General features: G+C 50.2%; 5 protein-coding genes across 5 annotated transcripts; 4 read left to right on the top strand and 1 right to left on the bottom strand.

The window, feature by feature from the left end:
* Nucleotides 1–242: 242 nt before the first annotated feature.
* On the top strand, nt 243–1,523 carry SMAC4_06756 (uncharacterized protein; the record flags this gene model as incomplete). The annotated part of the gene is made up of 3 exons (XM_066090513.1): nt 243–750; nt 900–1,028; nt 1,132–1,523. Exons 1-3 carry the CDS (start codon nt 561–563, stop codon nt 1,521–1,523), a joined length of 711 nt encoding a protein of 236 aa, XP_065947288.1. The 5' UTR covers nt 243–560.
* A 953-nt stretch (nt 1,524–2,476) lies between these two features.
* Nucleotides 2,477–4,109, bottom strand: SMAC4_06755 (uncharacterized protein). Its single transcript, XM_003344930.2, has 5 exons — nt 3,899–4,109; nt 3,810–3,829; nt 3,658–3,708; nt 2,890–3,516; nt 2,477–2,818 (listed from the first exon to the last, which is right to left on the bottom strand). The coding sequence occupies exons 1-5, from the start codon at nt 3,940–3,942 to the stop codon at nt 2,700–2,702; spliced, it is 861 nt and encodes a 286-aa protein (XP_003344978.1). The 5' UTR covers nt 3,943–4,109; the 3' UTR covers nt 2,477–2,699.
* Nucleotides 4,110–4,421: 312 nt separating this feature from the next.
* On the top strand, nt 4,422–5,836 carry SMAC4_06754 (uncharacterized protein; the record flags this gene model as incomplete). The annotated part of the gene is made up of 2 exons (XM_003344929.2): nt 4,422–5,653; nt 5,708–5,836. Exons 1-2 carry the CDS (start codon nt 4,820–4,822, stop codon nt 5,834–5,836), a joined length of 963 nt encoding a protein of 320 aa, XP_003344977.1. The 5' UTR covers nt 4,422–4,819.
* Nucleotides 5,837–7,464: 1,628 nt separating this feature from the next.
* Nucleotides 7,465–9,502, top strand: SMAC4_06753 (uncharacterized protein; the record flags this gene model as incomplete). The annotated part of the gene is made up of 3 exons (XM_066090512.1): nt 7,465–7,765; nt 7,897–8,324; nt 8,405–9,502. The coding sequence occupies 3 exons, from the start codon at nt 7,465–7,467 to the stop codon at nt 8,618–8,620; spliced, it is 945 nt and encodes a 314-aa protein (XP_065947287.1). The 3' UTR covers nt 8,621–9,502.
* Nucleotides 9,503–10,146: 644 nt separating this feature from the next.
* SMAC4_06752 (uncharacterized protein) lies at nt 10,147–12,632 on the top strand. The gene is made up of 2 exons (XM_003344927.2): nt 10,147–10,449; nt 10,745–12,632. The coding sequence occupies exons 1-2, from the start codon at nt 10,343–10,345 to the stop codon at nt 12,369–12,371; spliced, it is 1,734 nt and encodes a 577-aa protein (XP_003344975.1). The 5' UTR covers nt 10,147–10,342; the 3' UTR covers nt 12,372–12,632.
* Nucleotides 12,633–15,418: the final 2,786 nt, after the last annotated feature.

Raw genomic sequence — 15,418 nt, 5'->3', positions numbered from 1 at the left:
GAATGAATGGCAAGAAATCTCCAGCAGAAAGCAGGGGTGTTGAAACTTGGAGCCCAACAAAATGTTAGTGGAATAAGTGTAGTGACAGCTGTTTTCTTAACACTGCCTCTGAAAACGAACGCCGCAGGCAGCTGCTTCCATTCGCGATCCACGACGAATCAGATGGTTTCCATGATAACGGCAAGAACCACCTCAACATCGGGGGTAATATTGATTTGATACATTGCACCAGCCAGAGGAGTCACGCATGTCCCCAAATTCTCTTTCCTCCGATATGAACAAAATTTCTCTTGCAAAAGACAGGAACGAACATGTGGCTACATCCTCCTCCCTTGAGGTTCCGAAGCGTCAAGCACGCGGGGGGGATTTTAGGGGTACCTTAAACACCACAGAATTTGGGCCTCTTCCATCATCTCAACCACCACTCAACCCATTTGCGGACTCGATTTTCTTTCATTCGCCAACATCTTAATACTCACTCCGACCTTTGGACGTAAAACTACACTGCTACAGCACATTGTACTACTCGAGTAGCTTTACTTGTGCCGTTTTGCCCCGTTATGAAACAACCAGGAACAATGGAGCTGTACGCAGCTGGAGCCAACCAACATTGGCAGCTTCATTTTGAAAAACAAAAAGGCGAAGGCAAATGCGGATGGAACGGCGACGATGACGATATTTGGGATTTCACTTGCGTGTTTCGTCACAGGGACATTCATACTGTTCGGAGCTTTGCATCCCACACTCTTGGTAAGTGAGCCACATATCCGTCAGTGACCACTTAGTAGTGTTCGCAACCTTTGCTCGCTTCAAGATGTTTATGGGCACTTACACATGTACAAGTTCTATGTATCGTGGATTTCACCCAACTAACCAAACCATATATGAACTCCGTCTAGTCTACCAAAAGAGGCAAAACAAGTTTATCAAAAAAGCAGGTCGGGTCCCCCGACATCACAATGCCTTACGTTACGTGGATGAGAACATCTACAGAACCTTCGCCCAAGCAAACAACGGACGTGTGGCAGGTAAGTCATTAATCACCCTTTCCTGCCAACCCAGTTCCATGTCGGGATTCGACTCCAGATAACCAGGTGTCGCGATTAAATACTGAACAAGACAAATCAACAGTCTACAACGCCGAAACAGCTACAATCAACGAATACGCCACCTTCAGTGACCTCCTCCTGGACCTAGGGTTCCAGTACAAAGACAAGCATGACGTATGGGAAGACGAGGAACTGGAAGCAGCAAACGAAGATCCAAGCCATACGCATTCGCCAAAAGAACAATTCGCCTGTAACTCTGTTGGCTATCGATCACCCTCAGATATGGTTCCTCGGCCAACCGAGCCCAACAAGGTCTCTTACACCGGGTTTCCCGACATCGTCCAGCTGCTGGCTCACTCGACCGGGTTCGCGGCCCTCTCTTCGACGGGGGAGGTGTACACGTGGGGCGATGAGAGATATGAAGGATGCTTGGGGAGGGAGGTTACTGATGAGTGGTGTGTCCATCCCTTTTAGGCTTCATCTTGATGTTTACCTTCGTCCCCATCCCCATCTTCATCTGCATCCCCATCCTCATATTCATTTCCATCTCCATTTCTATTCATTTCCATCTCCATTTCCATCTCCATTTCCATCTCCATTTCCATCTCCATTTCCATCTCCATTTCCATCTCCATTTCCATCTCCATTTCCATCTCCATTTCCATCTCCATTTCCATCTCCATTTCCATCTCCATTTCCATCTCCATCCCCGTCCCCGTTTTCATCATCCGCTTTCCCTTCTTTCTTTCCTTCCTTCCTACTGACGAACCAACCCCAACAAACATAGTCCAGCCTACTACCCCCTCCCCGTCCCCCTCCTCTCCAACCTCCCCACCGGTCCCATCCGGCACCTCTCCATCGGCCACACCTCCTCCATGCTCGCCTGCCTGACAGCCGGCAACGACCTCTACGTCTGGGGCGATCCCAGGCGTTTACCCGCTTCTCTCCAAACCCTCTTCTTCGAACACGACAGCTGCGACAACAACTTGAACGACCAAGACGGTCCGATCCCAGTGGTGATCACCGACACCAAGGGGAACGAGGTGGACGGTATCGTGGACGTAGCTATAGGCACGAATCACATGATTGCGCTGACGGACCAGGGGGAGGTGTATGTGATTGGGGAGAACTGGTGTGGCCAGCTGGGGCTGGGAGAGGAGATTGAGTGCGTTATGAAGTGGGAGAAGGTGCCTTTGTCGCTGGATGGGAAGGTTGTCAAGTCGGTTGCGGCAGGGCCGTGGACGAGTTTCTTGATTGTTGGTGAGGACAAGAAGTAACGGGTGTGTCTGTCTGTCTGGTGATGAGTTCTGTTATGGAAAACCAAGCGTTGGTGTTTGTTGGCTTAATTGTAACTGGCTTCACTTACTTAGCTGGAAGAGCGTATGTAGTTCTTTTTCTTTGAACAAACGATACCAATTTTGATTGATCTCGTATTCCATACACAAAGCTGTACCTGGTTTCTCAAGTCATGATGGAAACGCGAGGCTTTACTCACCAAATAGTTCCAAACCGTCTACTCATGAAAGGGCTCTCTATTCCCGGGTCTTCCTTTCTATTGTACAAGGAACTTGCTGTAATGGTCATTCATTAAAATACGCTCATGTGCCTATTTGCCTGCCCCCTGCGTTCTCTTTCCCTGCCTTGCCATCATCATAGGTTCGTCAGGTAATCCTCAATCTCCTGGGGAGAGAGTTTCCTGAAGCGGGGACCCTTTGCTCCCTCGACACCCTCGACGCCAAGGAGGTGGTCCGCCGGTGGTCCGACGATGCCTGTAGTAAACACATGTTAGTCAGATCACAGTCAATTGAGCAACTGTGTCCCTATCCATCGTATAACATACCAATCTCAATGGTGTCACCGTTCATCTCTCCCTCGATCGTCTCCTTCAGCGTCAACAGCGCAATGTGCACCGCATCCTCGAGCTCCAAGCCCTCGGTATACCTCTTCTCCAAGAAAGTCTTGGCCGTCGTGGCGTTTTTGCCAATCGCCGTCGCCTTCCAGGGGAAATAAGATCCCGAGGGATCGACCTGGTACAGCATGGGACCGCCCTTGAGGATGCCGCCCGTCTTGCCCGTCGCCTTCTTCATGGTCTCACCATCGTCGCCCACGATCTCATCCTTGCTCTTTTGCTCCTGAATGTCGTCTTCGGGCAGGATACCCTCGTCCCAGCCGGCAATCAACAAGGAAACGCCGTACGGGCGGACACCTCCGGACTGGGTCGCCTCTTGCATGACGCGCGCAACGTCCTGCACCAATATCCGCGTGGGCGGGTACTCGTTGTAGATGCGCTTGTAGCCCGTGTGCGAAACCTTGCGCGCGCGATCGACCAGCACGCGGTAGTCGGGGCCCATGCCGCTGTAGACCATGCCGATGTTGGGCGTGATGAGGCTGATCTTGGAGAGGGAGGAGGGGTCGGCGAGCGGGGAGGAGGACTTCTTTTCGGTGGCGAGGACGATGCCGTTGGTGGCTGTTGTGGAGAGTTAGCATTCTAAACTCATATTTGCGCGGCAATGTATATGGGCCGTAATGGTAGAGGCGAGTGACGGGTGGTGGTGGTGACGATGATGGTGGTGATGGCATGTGGTGGGGGAGGGGGAGTTTTGCTTACCCTTGATACCGAGAGCTGTTACACCCTGGTTGACAGCATTAAGGGCATATTCTGAGAAATAGTCAGCATGGTTATGTCGAGATCGTATTGGCGCAAGATTGTGAAGTTCGCTAGATGGAAGATGAGGTCGGGGTTGGGTTGAGGCGACTGACCGATCTGGACCAGCTTGCCGCTACGCAAGTGTTAGCAGCTATCACTATCACCACTGCATCAGACAGCGACTATGACGACGGGAGCTTACCTGGGCGAGAAAGTGGTAAGGGAGAAGGAGTATCTGTCCGCCATGTTGTCCTTTTATTCCCGGGTATTTCGAAAAGTACTTGGACGGGTGTATTTGCGACGGGATTCGGGTCTTTAGACTGCAGCGTTTGATGTTTTGGTTGTCGAGGAGTGGCAGGCTAGAAGAGAGAGCTGTTGTCGTTTGGCTGCAAGCTTGAGGTTCCAGAGTTCCCACCACAGGCTGTCACTGTTCAAGGCCCAGGCACGGGGAAGTTGCGCGTCGAACTGGAGCTGGACCACTGCCAGCAACTGGAGAGCTCATCTTCAGCCTGAAGGAGCTCGGACCAACTGAGCCCCAAGGCAGGCACTTCGCTACTGTGCTGTTGCTGCTGGCAGGCAACGGCGACTGGGAGAGCGGGAGCTTTGGTACCCCACACTGTCATTGATAGTGGCTAGTCTCAAAGGGGAAAGGTCGAGAACCCCCCAGTGTTTCTTTTGCTCTTAACATTTTGCAGCCCCATCAGAGATTTTTCGCATTCTTTTCTTCTACCTCTTCTGTTCGAGATGCATCATGGCGACATGCGCGCTTAGGTTGGCTGAACAGTCGCAAGTTGTTCCACGACGGTGGCAGCGATTAAAGATGCGATAGAAGCCGTTTGAGGTAAGTTACGAAATGATGATGTCCACTCTTCTTCGGTGGGCAGTGTGCCCAGCTCGAGCCTCGGAGCAGCACTGGGGTTAAGAGCGAGTGGTCGAGATTCAATTGGCAAGAGAATTGACCACATTGCTGCTTCACCATTTCCGAGATGTTCTTTGGACTTCTCGCTATTTACCAATCTGGATCCCCCATCTCCCCCTACCCCTCTGCCCTTTCATCACCCTTTGAATTCACAGTTTTATCGGTTGCAGCACCCAGAACCATCATTAGCCTCGCAAGGAAAATATGGACTTTGGATCATCAAATTGGTCGTGGCCTTCGGGCGCAGGCCCCAACGGCAATGCAAACGGCAGCGCGCAAGCCTCACCAACCCACGAGACACCACACAGCTCATCATCCACTTCATCTGCAGCAAAGCCGAGCTCTCAGCAGCAGCAAAGACAACGAACCTACAAACCCCGCACTTGTCGCATCTGCTTGGAAGCCGTCCAGCCCACCACCGAGATTGACGAGTCATTCGCTGCCCGCTTCACCTCGAGAGCACGCGTTCGATACTATTCCGAAGATCCGGAGCTGGGCCGTCTGATCAGCCCTTGCCGATGCAAAGGCACCCAGAAATATGTCCACGAAGGGTGCCTTCAGCAATGGAGGCAAGCGTCGCCTTTGTCTGACCGGAACTTTTGGCAGTGTCCCACCTGCAAATTCGAGTACCGCCTCGAGAGACTGAGATGGGGACGCTGGTTGACGAGTACGATGGGAAGTGTGGTCCTTACTGGCTTGGTGTTCATCTTCGCCGTCTTCGTGTTGGGCTTTTTCGCCGACCCCATCATCAACCTTTGGGTCGACCCCTTCGGAAGCGTGGTTGATACGATTCATGATGTCATATCAGATGTCGAGGCTATGCGCCCGGCTGACGATGAACCGGCGACTTGGTCCTTCCACTTTCTCAAGGGATTCCTCTCGCTTGGCTTGCTTGGGTTCCTAAAGACTTTCATTGCCATGTCTCCTTGGCAGTGGTTCAACATCCGCAGTACAGTAGGTGGTCGTCGCAGGGGCAGAGACAGGATTGAGTCAGTCAATTGGGCGCTTGTGATGATTGGCGTCCTGACATTCCTTGGTGTAAGTTTTGCTGTTCCGAGAAGATACCGAATCAGCTGCTAACAGGAGAAACAGGCAGCATGGAAGTTCGTCCGTCACTTCAGCGCAAGAGTCCTTGAAAAGGCCCGCGACAGAGTTGTTGACATCCAAGAGGATGAAGTTGCTGATGACGAGGACGACGACGAGTCGAGGAAAGACAGGTAAACGAGTATCGAAATCGAGCTGCTTTTGTTCACTGCACGTCCATTCCGCCTACAACGCCACTTTGGTTGTCGCCATGGCCTCCCCCCACCCCGAAAACCGTTTGCACACTCTTAAGTTGCCACTGGCTCCTGCCTCCATGTCGTGGCAACTAGTCTGTGTGCAAAGATCGAGCTCTATTGTCGCCCTGAGGAGAGGGCGTCTTGTTCTCTTCTCGTTTGGGACTGGCATGGAGCGCCAATCCGAGCCTTACTGGACTGAGTTCTTTGGAGCTCTTTCCATCTTTCGCTACTCCTCACGCCTTTGGGTGGATATCCACTTGCTCTTGGGCAGACATGTCTTTGGGCGCATGCCTTCGGGTGTGCACTATGCCGTCGGACGGATGGGAGAAGGGAGTTTGCTGTCTTTCGAGATTGGAACATGCCATTGAGATACCTGGGGGTTGTTTGAAGAGGGTGACCGGAAGAGCCCCTACTACCTTATCGAAGCGTTCAAGAAAAAAGCAGATATTGCTCAGCGATTAGTGTTAGTTGTAAATGAATCACTTTACGATGAGAATTCCCGAGGTGCTTAATGTGAGGTCATCAGCGGCTTACCTCTACGAGACCGAGAGCCGACATGCAGTTCGTAGGAGTGAGCACCTTGTTGGACTGGGCTGGACCCAATTCCAAAGCGATAAAGCCCCTGAATGGTGCACGAGTGGGGCTTGAGGACCCTTATCGATGCATCCAGCACCTCCAAGCCAACATTTACAGTGATGACACCTGGCAACGGTCCTCTTCAGGCCGGTCGTAATTTGGAGGTAATCGTCCCTGCATTGTTTCATTCAACTTGCCCGAACTGAATGAACTTGCGACAAAAGGCAGCATTCGAGTCAAGTCCAGATCTCCCAATCTCGAAGGGGGGCTTTTCAATAAATAACCACCTCCACCCGTCGAGTCTCTTATTTCCCGTCTTGTGCAGCGTCGAGCATAGTGGAAGAATTGTGTTCGGGGCACAAAGCTGCTAGCCAATCTCGCCAAATGTCCATGTTTGAAGCCTGATAACGATACGTGCTACCAAAAAGCCGCGACCATACCAGTACACACTATCACGCCGACCTGGTTCCCTCCCGTCCGTGTTAGCGAGGTGGCCCAAGTTATCAGACAAAAAAGAGTCTACCAGTCGATTTGCGACCACGATTCGATATACTTCAGATTCATCCTCCCAGAGGCACCATTGTCGCCATCCCGTATTAGACGACCATCGACAACCAAACCTCAACCTAGACATAGTGGGAAGCTTCTTGAGCCAAAAGGCATAATTCTGTCTGGTTGACTAGTTCCAATCAGCTTTGTTGGACCCGTCGCGAACAGGCGCGCGCGCATCACGAACGGCCGAACCCCTAGTTTCACCTTATTCGGCGTCGATCTTTTTTTGGCTTCCCCTACTCCTCTTTCTTACAGACGGAAGCTTCCACTTTGCTCGGCTCTTCCCACCGCCCGCCAAACCGCCCTATTTCCCCCTGCCCCTTCGAGGGTGGAATATTTTGCCGAAGCAGCGAGACGAAGCCGCGCCGCGCGCACTACGATACAATTAGTCTCAGGGTCTGGACTCGTCTGTTTCCCCATCGCATACCTACGCTGCCCGCGATGCATTTCGCATATCCTCCACGAAAATCCTCGAATCCGCCGCCTTTCCGGCCCCGGACGTCGGCTATCCCAACAATACGAAGCCGACGACTCAAGACCATTGGCCTTGTCTGCCTAGCCTTCTTGACATTGGTATGGCTATTCCAACGAGGCGGCAGTAGGCGACATGCTCCGCCGGCATACCACAAGCCGTCGGGCAACCCGCCGGTGGTGATAGTTACAGTATTCAACGAGGGCAAGTATGGAAAGGGGTACTTGGACATGGTCAAGGAAAACAGGTTAAAATATGCCGAGAAGCATGGTACGTGAATGCCGCCCCAATCTGCGCCAGGGACAAGGGGAGCGTCATGCGCGAAGACAGATATGCATGCTCCCGCTGTCTCTACCACTATCCGGACACTCAGCTCACCATCACCACCACTCAAACTGCAGGTTACGGCACCTTTTTCGTCAAGTCCTCCGATTACGACCTCCGCGGCGCACCCGTCTCGTGGGCCAGCCTCCCCGCCGTCCGACACGCCATGACCATGTTCCCCGATGCGGCGTACATCTGGTACCTCGATCAGAACGCCTTCATCATGAACCCGAACCTCAAGATCGAGGAGCACGTCATGAAGCCATCGAGGCTGGAGGAGCTGATGATCAAGGACCACCCTGTTGTGCCGCCCGACAGCATCATCAAGACGTTCAGCCACCTCAAGGGACACGATGTGGATTTCGTCTTGACGCAGGACAAGGACGGTCTGTCTTCGAGCAGCTTTGTGGTGAAGAATGGGGAATGGGCCAAGTTCTTCATCGAGACTTGGTTCGATCCCATCTACAGGAGCTACAACTTCCAAAAGGCGGAGCAGCATGCCCTGGTAAGTTTGACCAAACCTCTCGTGGAAGCATTGCGGATCAGGGGTGGATGGAACAGTTATGCTAACACGTGAGACAACAGGAACACATCGTCCAGTGGCACCCTACCATTCTCGCCAAGCTCGCTCTCGTGCCCCAGCGCATCTTGAACTCGTACAGCAAGGAGAAGGGTGGTCAGGATTACAAGGAAGGAGACCTTGTGGTGCGCCTCTACGCTTGCGGCGAGGCTGGCGAGGATACGTGTGAAACCGAGTCGCAGAGGTTTGCTCAGTGGAAGACTGCGTTCCAGAATTCATGAGAGGATAGACGGAGGCAGAAATCGTGGAGTGGATGGAGAATAGCAAGCGACAAGAAGGCACATTCAGCTTCGATATCATGAACACGCACGTTCCGAACCGAACCGAACGAATCTCGTTGAGCGATCGATACAACCTGGGAAAAGCCAATAAACCGAGTTGGCTATATATGGCCAATGAGCGGCTCGTTTGTCCGACTGTTCTCCCGGAATACGGCCGGTTGCCTCCTCGCAACATGGCATTTGACAAGGGGAGGAGGATTTGCTTCATGATCTACCAGTACCAGCACTACCATCATCACGACCTACTGCACACAAACAACCTCACAAAGTACACGGACTCCAGACCCAGGGAGGAGGGAGGGGATGGAACACTAAGCAGCGTTCCTCACTTGGAGAGAAGGAGCTCCTTCATTATACCGAGCACAATGCCAATTGGAATATGACGACGGGCGGCGTTTGAGGAGAATAATTTTCTACTATTTGCTACTACCACAAAATTTGGACAACATATAGGCCTCTCTCCTCCCAGAATGAGGACGCGGCCCTCCAATGGTGTGGAAGGGAGACCTACCTACTAAACAGATATGGATATATGTAAAAGATGAGAAGAACGAAGTAAACGTAATATTAGAATTCCTAGGAATACGGGGGAGGGGCGGAAGTAGGAGGGTTTTGGAAGGGCGACGAATGAACAATGGCGGTCATGTTTGGACAAACATTTACTACTACGTACCTACCTCGCCTACTTACTTACTGTATGGAAGGATGAAGAGAAAAATGGCGATTTCGGTGTGGTTATTGTTTGATGGAGATAGGTATGTTAATGAAGGTTTTACTACTACTAATACCACTAGAGGAACCATCAAGGTGCTACGTCAGAACCAAGGCCGTTGGTGGTAGGTAGCGATAGTGGTGGTAGTAGTGGTGTGTGTCCTTCACATGGAATGCATGTGATTGTGATTTCATTGATATGTATTCGAGACTTCCCATGTCTCTTTGTTCTGATAACGGCAAGGAAACGGTGGGGAAAGTCGAAAAGGTACCTCGATGTCTCGAGCCTTGGCCCCTTTTGACACTCTCTACCCCAACCCTCAGGTCTTTCTCGCTTCCAGTTTCCTCCCGAGTTTCCCCTCGGTAATAGCAGAACATCTGGAATGATACATAGTGATGCCGGCTTCCCCGGAGCAAGTTCTGTTACGAAATCTGGAACCGAACACGGGGCCCGCGGACGGAGCGGCAGTGAACAAAGCACGACAATGTGAGCGGGGAAAACATCACCAGGGCAAGACGACGCTGTCCGCTGGTTTGAATGAATGGTTGCAATCGCCACGCTGGGCTGCCACGCGCCTCTCACCCTCGGTTGACTGCGGTTGACTTGATGACCTGCGACTGGAGCGGGACCCCCGCAAGCCGCTAAACAAACTGTTTGTCAGGCTCTTAATGCAAGCACTAAACACCTCACACACGTCCACTGAATGGACGGCAAGCCACCCGACCTCACTTCATGAATAAGTGATCTCATATCCCGTGTTTCCACCAACCTGTGATTCCACTTGCTTCTTTCTCTCTTTCTTTCTTCTCTTTCAAGAACCTCTCTGGTTCTCCCGGATTATCTACCTCGAGTCACTACATCACATCAAGACTCAACAACATTGATATTACCCGTATTCCTGTCTGTCAAAGTCAACAACAACTTCTTGCTTGACATTGACCAGCACAAAGATGCCAGGCACTTCGCGCATGCCGGTCAGCCTCCGGCAGAGCATTGATAGCGTCAAGAGATCGAGGCCGAGGAATCCGATGCAGGTGGTGAACCTCAATGTCGACTTGTGAGTGCTTTTGGATTCTTCTTAACCTTCTTGCGCATAGCAATGTCTACGATGAAGATGCGATGGCCGTCATCTTTGGTTTCCCTCATGCAACGAAGGCGGTTCGGTTTGTAACCTCAGCCAGCCATTCCAACCGAAATCGCAAATCGCATGTGGATGGATGGATGTCTTACCGCAGTCGCATGCTCCGTCCGTCATCGACTTACACGAAACCACACCATGCCTACCTACCCATCCACTCGATATATCTCTGACTACACCCAACAACCTACTAACAATGAAAATGTAACCACAGAATCCGCAACATCGTCTTCTTCCTCTTCCTCCTCCGCTGGACCCGCCGCGCCTTGTGGAAGCTCAAAGGCCGTGGTCTCTTCGGCACCCTCTTCGAGCTCTTCACTGATGCCCGCCGCATTCTCTACGGTTACTTCCTTCGCCTGCCCGGTGTGCGCACCAAAGTGCGCGCCCAAATCGACGATGCCCTCACCAAGATGCAAGCCAAGATGATCCCCGCCGGCCAAACCCGCTACCTCTCACTCCCCAAGGAAGGCTGGACCGAGGAGGCCGTCCGCAAGGAGCTCGAAGCGCTGGCCACCATGGACCACACGCGGTGGGAAGACGGCTACGTCTCGGGCGCCGTCTACAGCGGCGAGGACGAGCTCCTCAAACTCCAAACCGAAGCCTACGGCAAGTTCACCGTCGCCAACCCGATCCACCCGGACGTCTTCCCGGGTGTGCGCAAGATGGAAGCAGAAGTAGTCGCCATGGTCCTCTCCCTCTTCAACGCGCCCCCGGGAGCCGCCGGCGTGTCCACCTCGGGCGGCACCGAGTCCATCCTGATGGCCATCCTGAGCGCGCGCCAAAAGGCCCACCACGAGCGCGGCGTCACCGAGCCCGAGATCATCATCCCCGAAACCGCCCACACGGCCTTCCGCAAAGCAGCCGAATACTTCAAGATCAAGCTGCACCTGGTCTCCTGCCCTGCGCCCTCGTACCAAGTCGACGTCAAGCGCGTGGCCCGCCTCATCAACCGCAACACCATCATGCTCGTCGGCTCGGCCCCCAACTTCCCGCACGGCATCATCGACGACATCTCGGCGCTCTCCAAGCTCGCCCTCCGCAAGAAGATCCCCCTGCACGTCGACTGCTGCCTGGGTTCCTTCCTTGTTCCCTTCCTCGACAAAGCCGGCTTCGACACCCAACCCTTCGACTTCCGCCTCAAGGGCGTCACCTCCATCTCCTGCGACACGCACAAGTACGGGTTCGCGCCCAAGGGCAACTCCACCGTGCTTTACCGCACCGCCGAGCTCAGAGCCTACCAGTACTTCGTCGACCCGTCCTGGTCAGGCGGCGTCTACGCCTCCCCCGGCATCGCCGGCTCGCGCCCCGGCGCGCTCATCGCTGCGTGCTGGGCCTCCCTCATGGCCGTCGGCGAGGAAGGGTATCTAAAGTCTTGCACAGAAATCGTGGGCGCAACCAAGAAACTCGCCGAGCATATCCGCTCGCACCCCACGCTCGCCCAAGAGTTGGAAATCCTCGGTAACCCACTAGTCTCCGTCCTCGCCTTCCAAGCCCGCGGCGACCTCAACATCTACGACATCGCCGACGGCATGTCCGTGCGGGGATGGCATCTGAACGCCTTGCAGAACCCACCCGCTATTCACGTAGCCGTCACAGCGCCCGTGGCGAAGAACTGGGAAAAGCTGGCGAGCGATCTCGAGGGCGTGGTGGAGGAGGAGCGCGAAAAGGAGCGGGTGAGGCAGGTGGAGGCGCTCAAGATGGGTGGCGATAACAAAACGGGAAAGCAAAAGGCGACCTCCGGTGACACGGCGGCGCTGTATGGCGTTGCGGGCAGCTTGCCGAATAAGAGCGTCGTGGTGGATCTGGCGAGGGGGTTTTTAGATTTGTTGTATAAGGCTTAGGACCTATGAGCAAAAGGATTAAAACTTAGTGATAATGAATGAAAGTAAAAGATTGGGTTTGGTTTGTATTTGTAGTTTATGGTTTGTAGTTTATTGTATGAGTGGTTTACGGCTATGGTAAGCGAGCGTTTTACGTTGCGTTTTTGTAAAGAGGGAGAGAGAGATACCTAAGATAACTAAAAAGAAAGGAAACTGAGCCGAACTGAACTAAGAGGACTAAACTTGACAATATGGGAAGTTTCCTTTACTATACATTATTTAACGAGAGAGAGGGGAGGAAGAAAAAGAAGAAGAAGAATGAATTTTACAGCTAAAGTTCTACCACTAGCTGATAATGAACTGTACCCGCGACGGTAGCTAGGTAGAAGTACATAAGAGTATATGAAAAATGCCTCACTAGTATAACCGTACGCTTAAAAAACCTTAATTTTTCTCATATCCGTTCTTACATTAACAAACTATTCTTCTAAACCTCTAATATCCAATATTGCCTAAACTTCTACAAGAGGCAATAATTTATTATCCAGGTCTGGAGTCTTCACTTTTACTATCCTTATTCTCTAATATTCTCCTCCTCTTAGAATTTAAAAATATATATATATATATATATATAACTCTCATCTCCAAAAAATTATACCCTTACTAAATATATGGTATAATTAGTACTGAAAGCGACGGGAGTATTTTCTACTACTAAAAAATTATAATACGTAACTAATAAATAAACGAAGAAGTAACCCTTTTCGCGGGGCGCTCCGCAAATACAATAGTAGACAGTTTCTAAAGAGTAATAGAAATAATTATAATAAGAATAACAATCCAAACATTCCATCCGTTCTCCGATCTACTCCACTAAATACTTATGCAATATACCAAAAGAATGATTATACTTATATTATATTTGGTTAATTAAGTTAACTTGTTTATTAGTAACTTGTGACGAACGGCAGTCTGATCTGCCTAAGTGGGATAGTTTGAAGGTAAAGACTATCAGTGCTGTTCGGTGAAGCCAAAGGGTTCACAACAAGTATGCTCGTAATACTGGTCTCGGGTGATAATGATCTATTGACTACTGTCGAACTATCTGACAATCTGAGTTCTCCCGTAGTCCCTTTATACCTGCTCGCCCTCTGCGAGATATCTGTCTCCGGATGCTCTTGTCGAGCCCCATAGGTCTATCTAGTGTGTGGTGGCTCACGATGCCCTCCTGGCTCACTGTGAGCAGTGGCTCATCGTGAGCAGTGGCTCACCGTGAGCCCGTTACACGAGTGAGCCCCATGCGTGTGCCTCTTTGTCCTTGTTAGCCTGGGAGGGTGACACGACCTAACCCGTTTAGGCCGGTTGTGCTACCGGCGCTGTGGTTTGTCCGTGTGTCCTCATAAGTTCGTAACATAACTTAATACCAATTTAAATTAGTTTTAGGAAAGAACGTTAATTTCTCTATCCGTTGCAACTATTTATCTACTCTTATAGAAGGGTTCTACGAGGTATACACACAGGTAGGCCTTAGTGAAAGTGATAATATTCGACAAAGAGGAAAAGAGAAGTCTGTGCCAGTATGGCATGGAGCTTACAGCTAAATACACAAGAGAGGTGCGTATATCGAAGGTGCTAGAAACGCCAAGGTCAAAAATGTGGTTCGTGCGGCGTACCTCAGGAGTGCACCCAGTCGGAGGGCAGGCCTGGCTTTCATAGAGTTCAAGCCAGGCAAACACCCCTAGGCGCCAGCCCCATGACATCTTAAAGCAAACCAATTTTGGAAAATTCAAAAGTAGAAGACGTATACTTCGTCTAAGAGAAATTTATTTAATAATAGTGGTTATAACTCCATAAAAATATATAATTTAACCTATTTTCTTACAAAAAACAGCTTCAACCTCTATATAAAATAATAAATGTTTAAGAATATATATAATTTAATTACTACCTTTACTATCTCTCTTCTTATAATCTCCAATAGTACAGTACTAACCAACTAAAAAGGGATCAATCTTAATATTATATACTATATTAATATAATTTTCCTAAGCGCTCTCAACGCTACTATCTCTAATTTGTATAATATTCAAACAATATTAATAAATACTAAGTTACTTCTCGTATCTAGTTGAAAATACTCAAAAAAGAATACCAAGATACTGTAACAGCCGACGCGATACGGAACTACGTGCGGTTCGAAACAACTATATAAGACCACTTAAGTATCGAATCTTCCAGCTTCGATTACTTGTATTCTTTTGCAGGAACATAGCCTGGTTAGTGTAGTGGTCTGCCACCGCCGTGACAGATACTATATCTTAATATAAGCAAAAAGTAAGTGAGGAATGATCATTTGTGACGAACGGCAGTCTGATCTGCCTAAATGGGATAGTTAAAGGTAAAAACTATCAGTGCTGTTCGGTGAAGCTAAAGAGTTTATAACAAGTATGCTTGCAATATTGGTCTCAGTGATAGTGATTTATTGACTACTGTCGAACTATCTGACAATCTGAGTTCTCCCGTAGTCCCTTTATACCTGCTCGCCCTCTGCGAGATAGCTGTTTCCGAATGTCCACATAGACGTGAACCCTATAGCGTGTGGTTTACAAGCTAGCTTGATTCGTGAGTTTGGCTCGATTCGTGAGTCTGGCTCGACTTCTAGAGCCCTTGCCTGCCCAGAGCTCTTTTCCTACCTCTGGTTACACTGCGTAGCTTACGCGTGGCTGTTATGTACCGGTGGCTTGGTTGGCCCGTGCCCTTCATTCTCAGTTCGTAACAAAGCTTTACAGATCTCTTCGTCGGTTGATACTTCCAAAGTCCATTATGTAATTTTTTAAAATAACGTAAGATTTTAATATTAATATAGCAGGAAAGAATTGTTACTTAAAAGCTAGAACACCATGTTAACTAAATAAATAATTGTATTTTTGGAGTTTAATAATTTTTAATTTAAACGTTAATTTAAGTATGTTTATCATCTAAAGAGTCTTTTTTCCAACGGAAAATATTACCCAACTCTTTAAGTATTATAGTAACGTCAATCTTCCCTTAATGCAATTTAATACAAA

Source organism: Sordaria macrospora, chromosome 5 (assembly GCF_033870435.1).
Source record: "Sordaria macrospora chromosome 5, complete sequence".
NCBI classification, from domain to species: Eukaryota; Fungi; Ascomycota; class Sordariomycetes; order Sordariales; family Sordariaceae; genus Sordaria; species Sordaria macrospora.
Note: the sequence above shows the minus strand (reverse complement) of the source record. Positions and strands in the feature narration are given on the sequence as shown.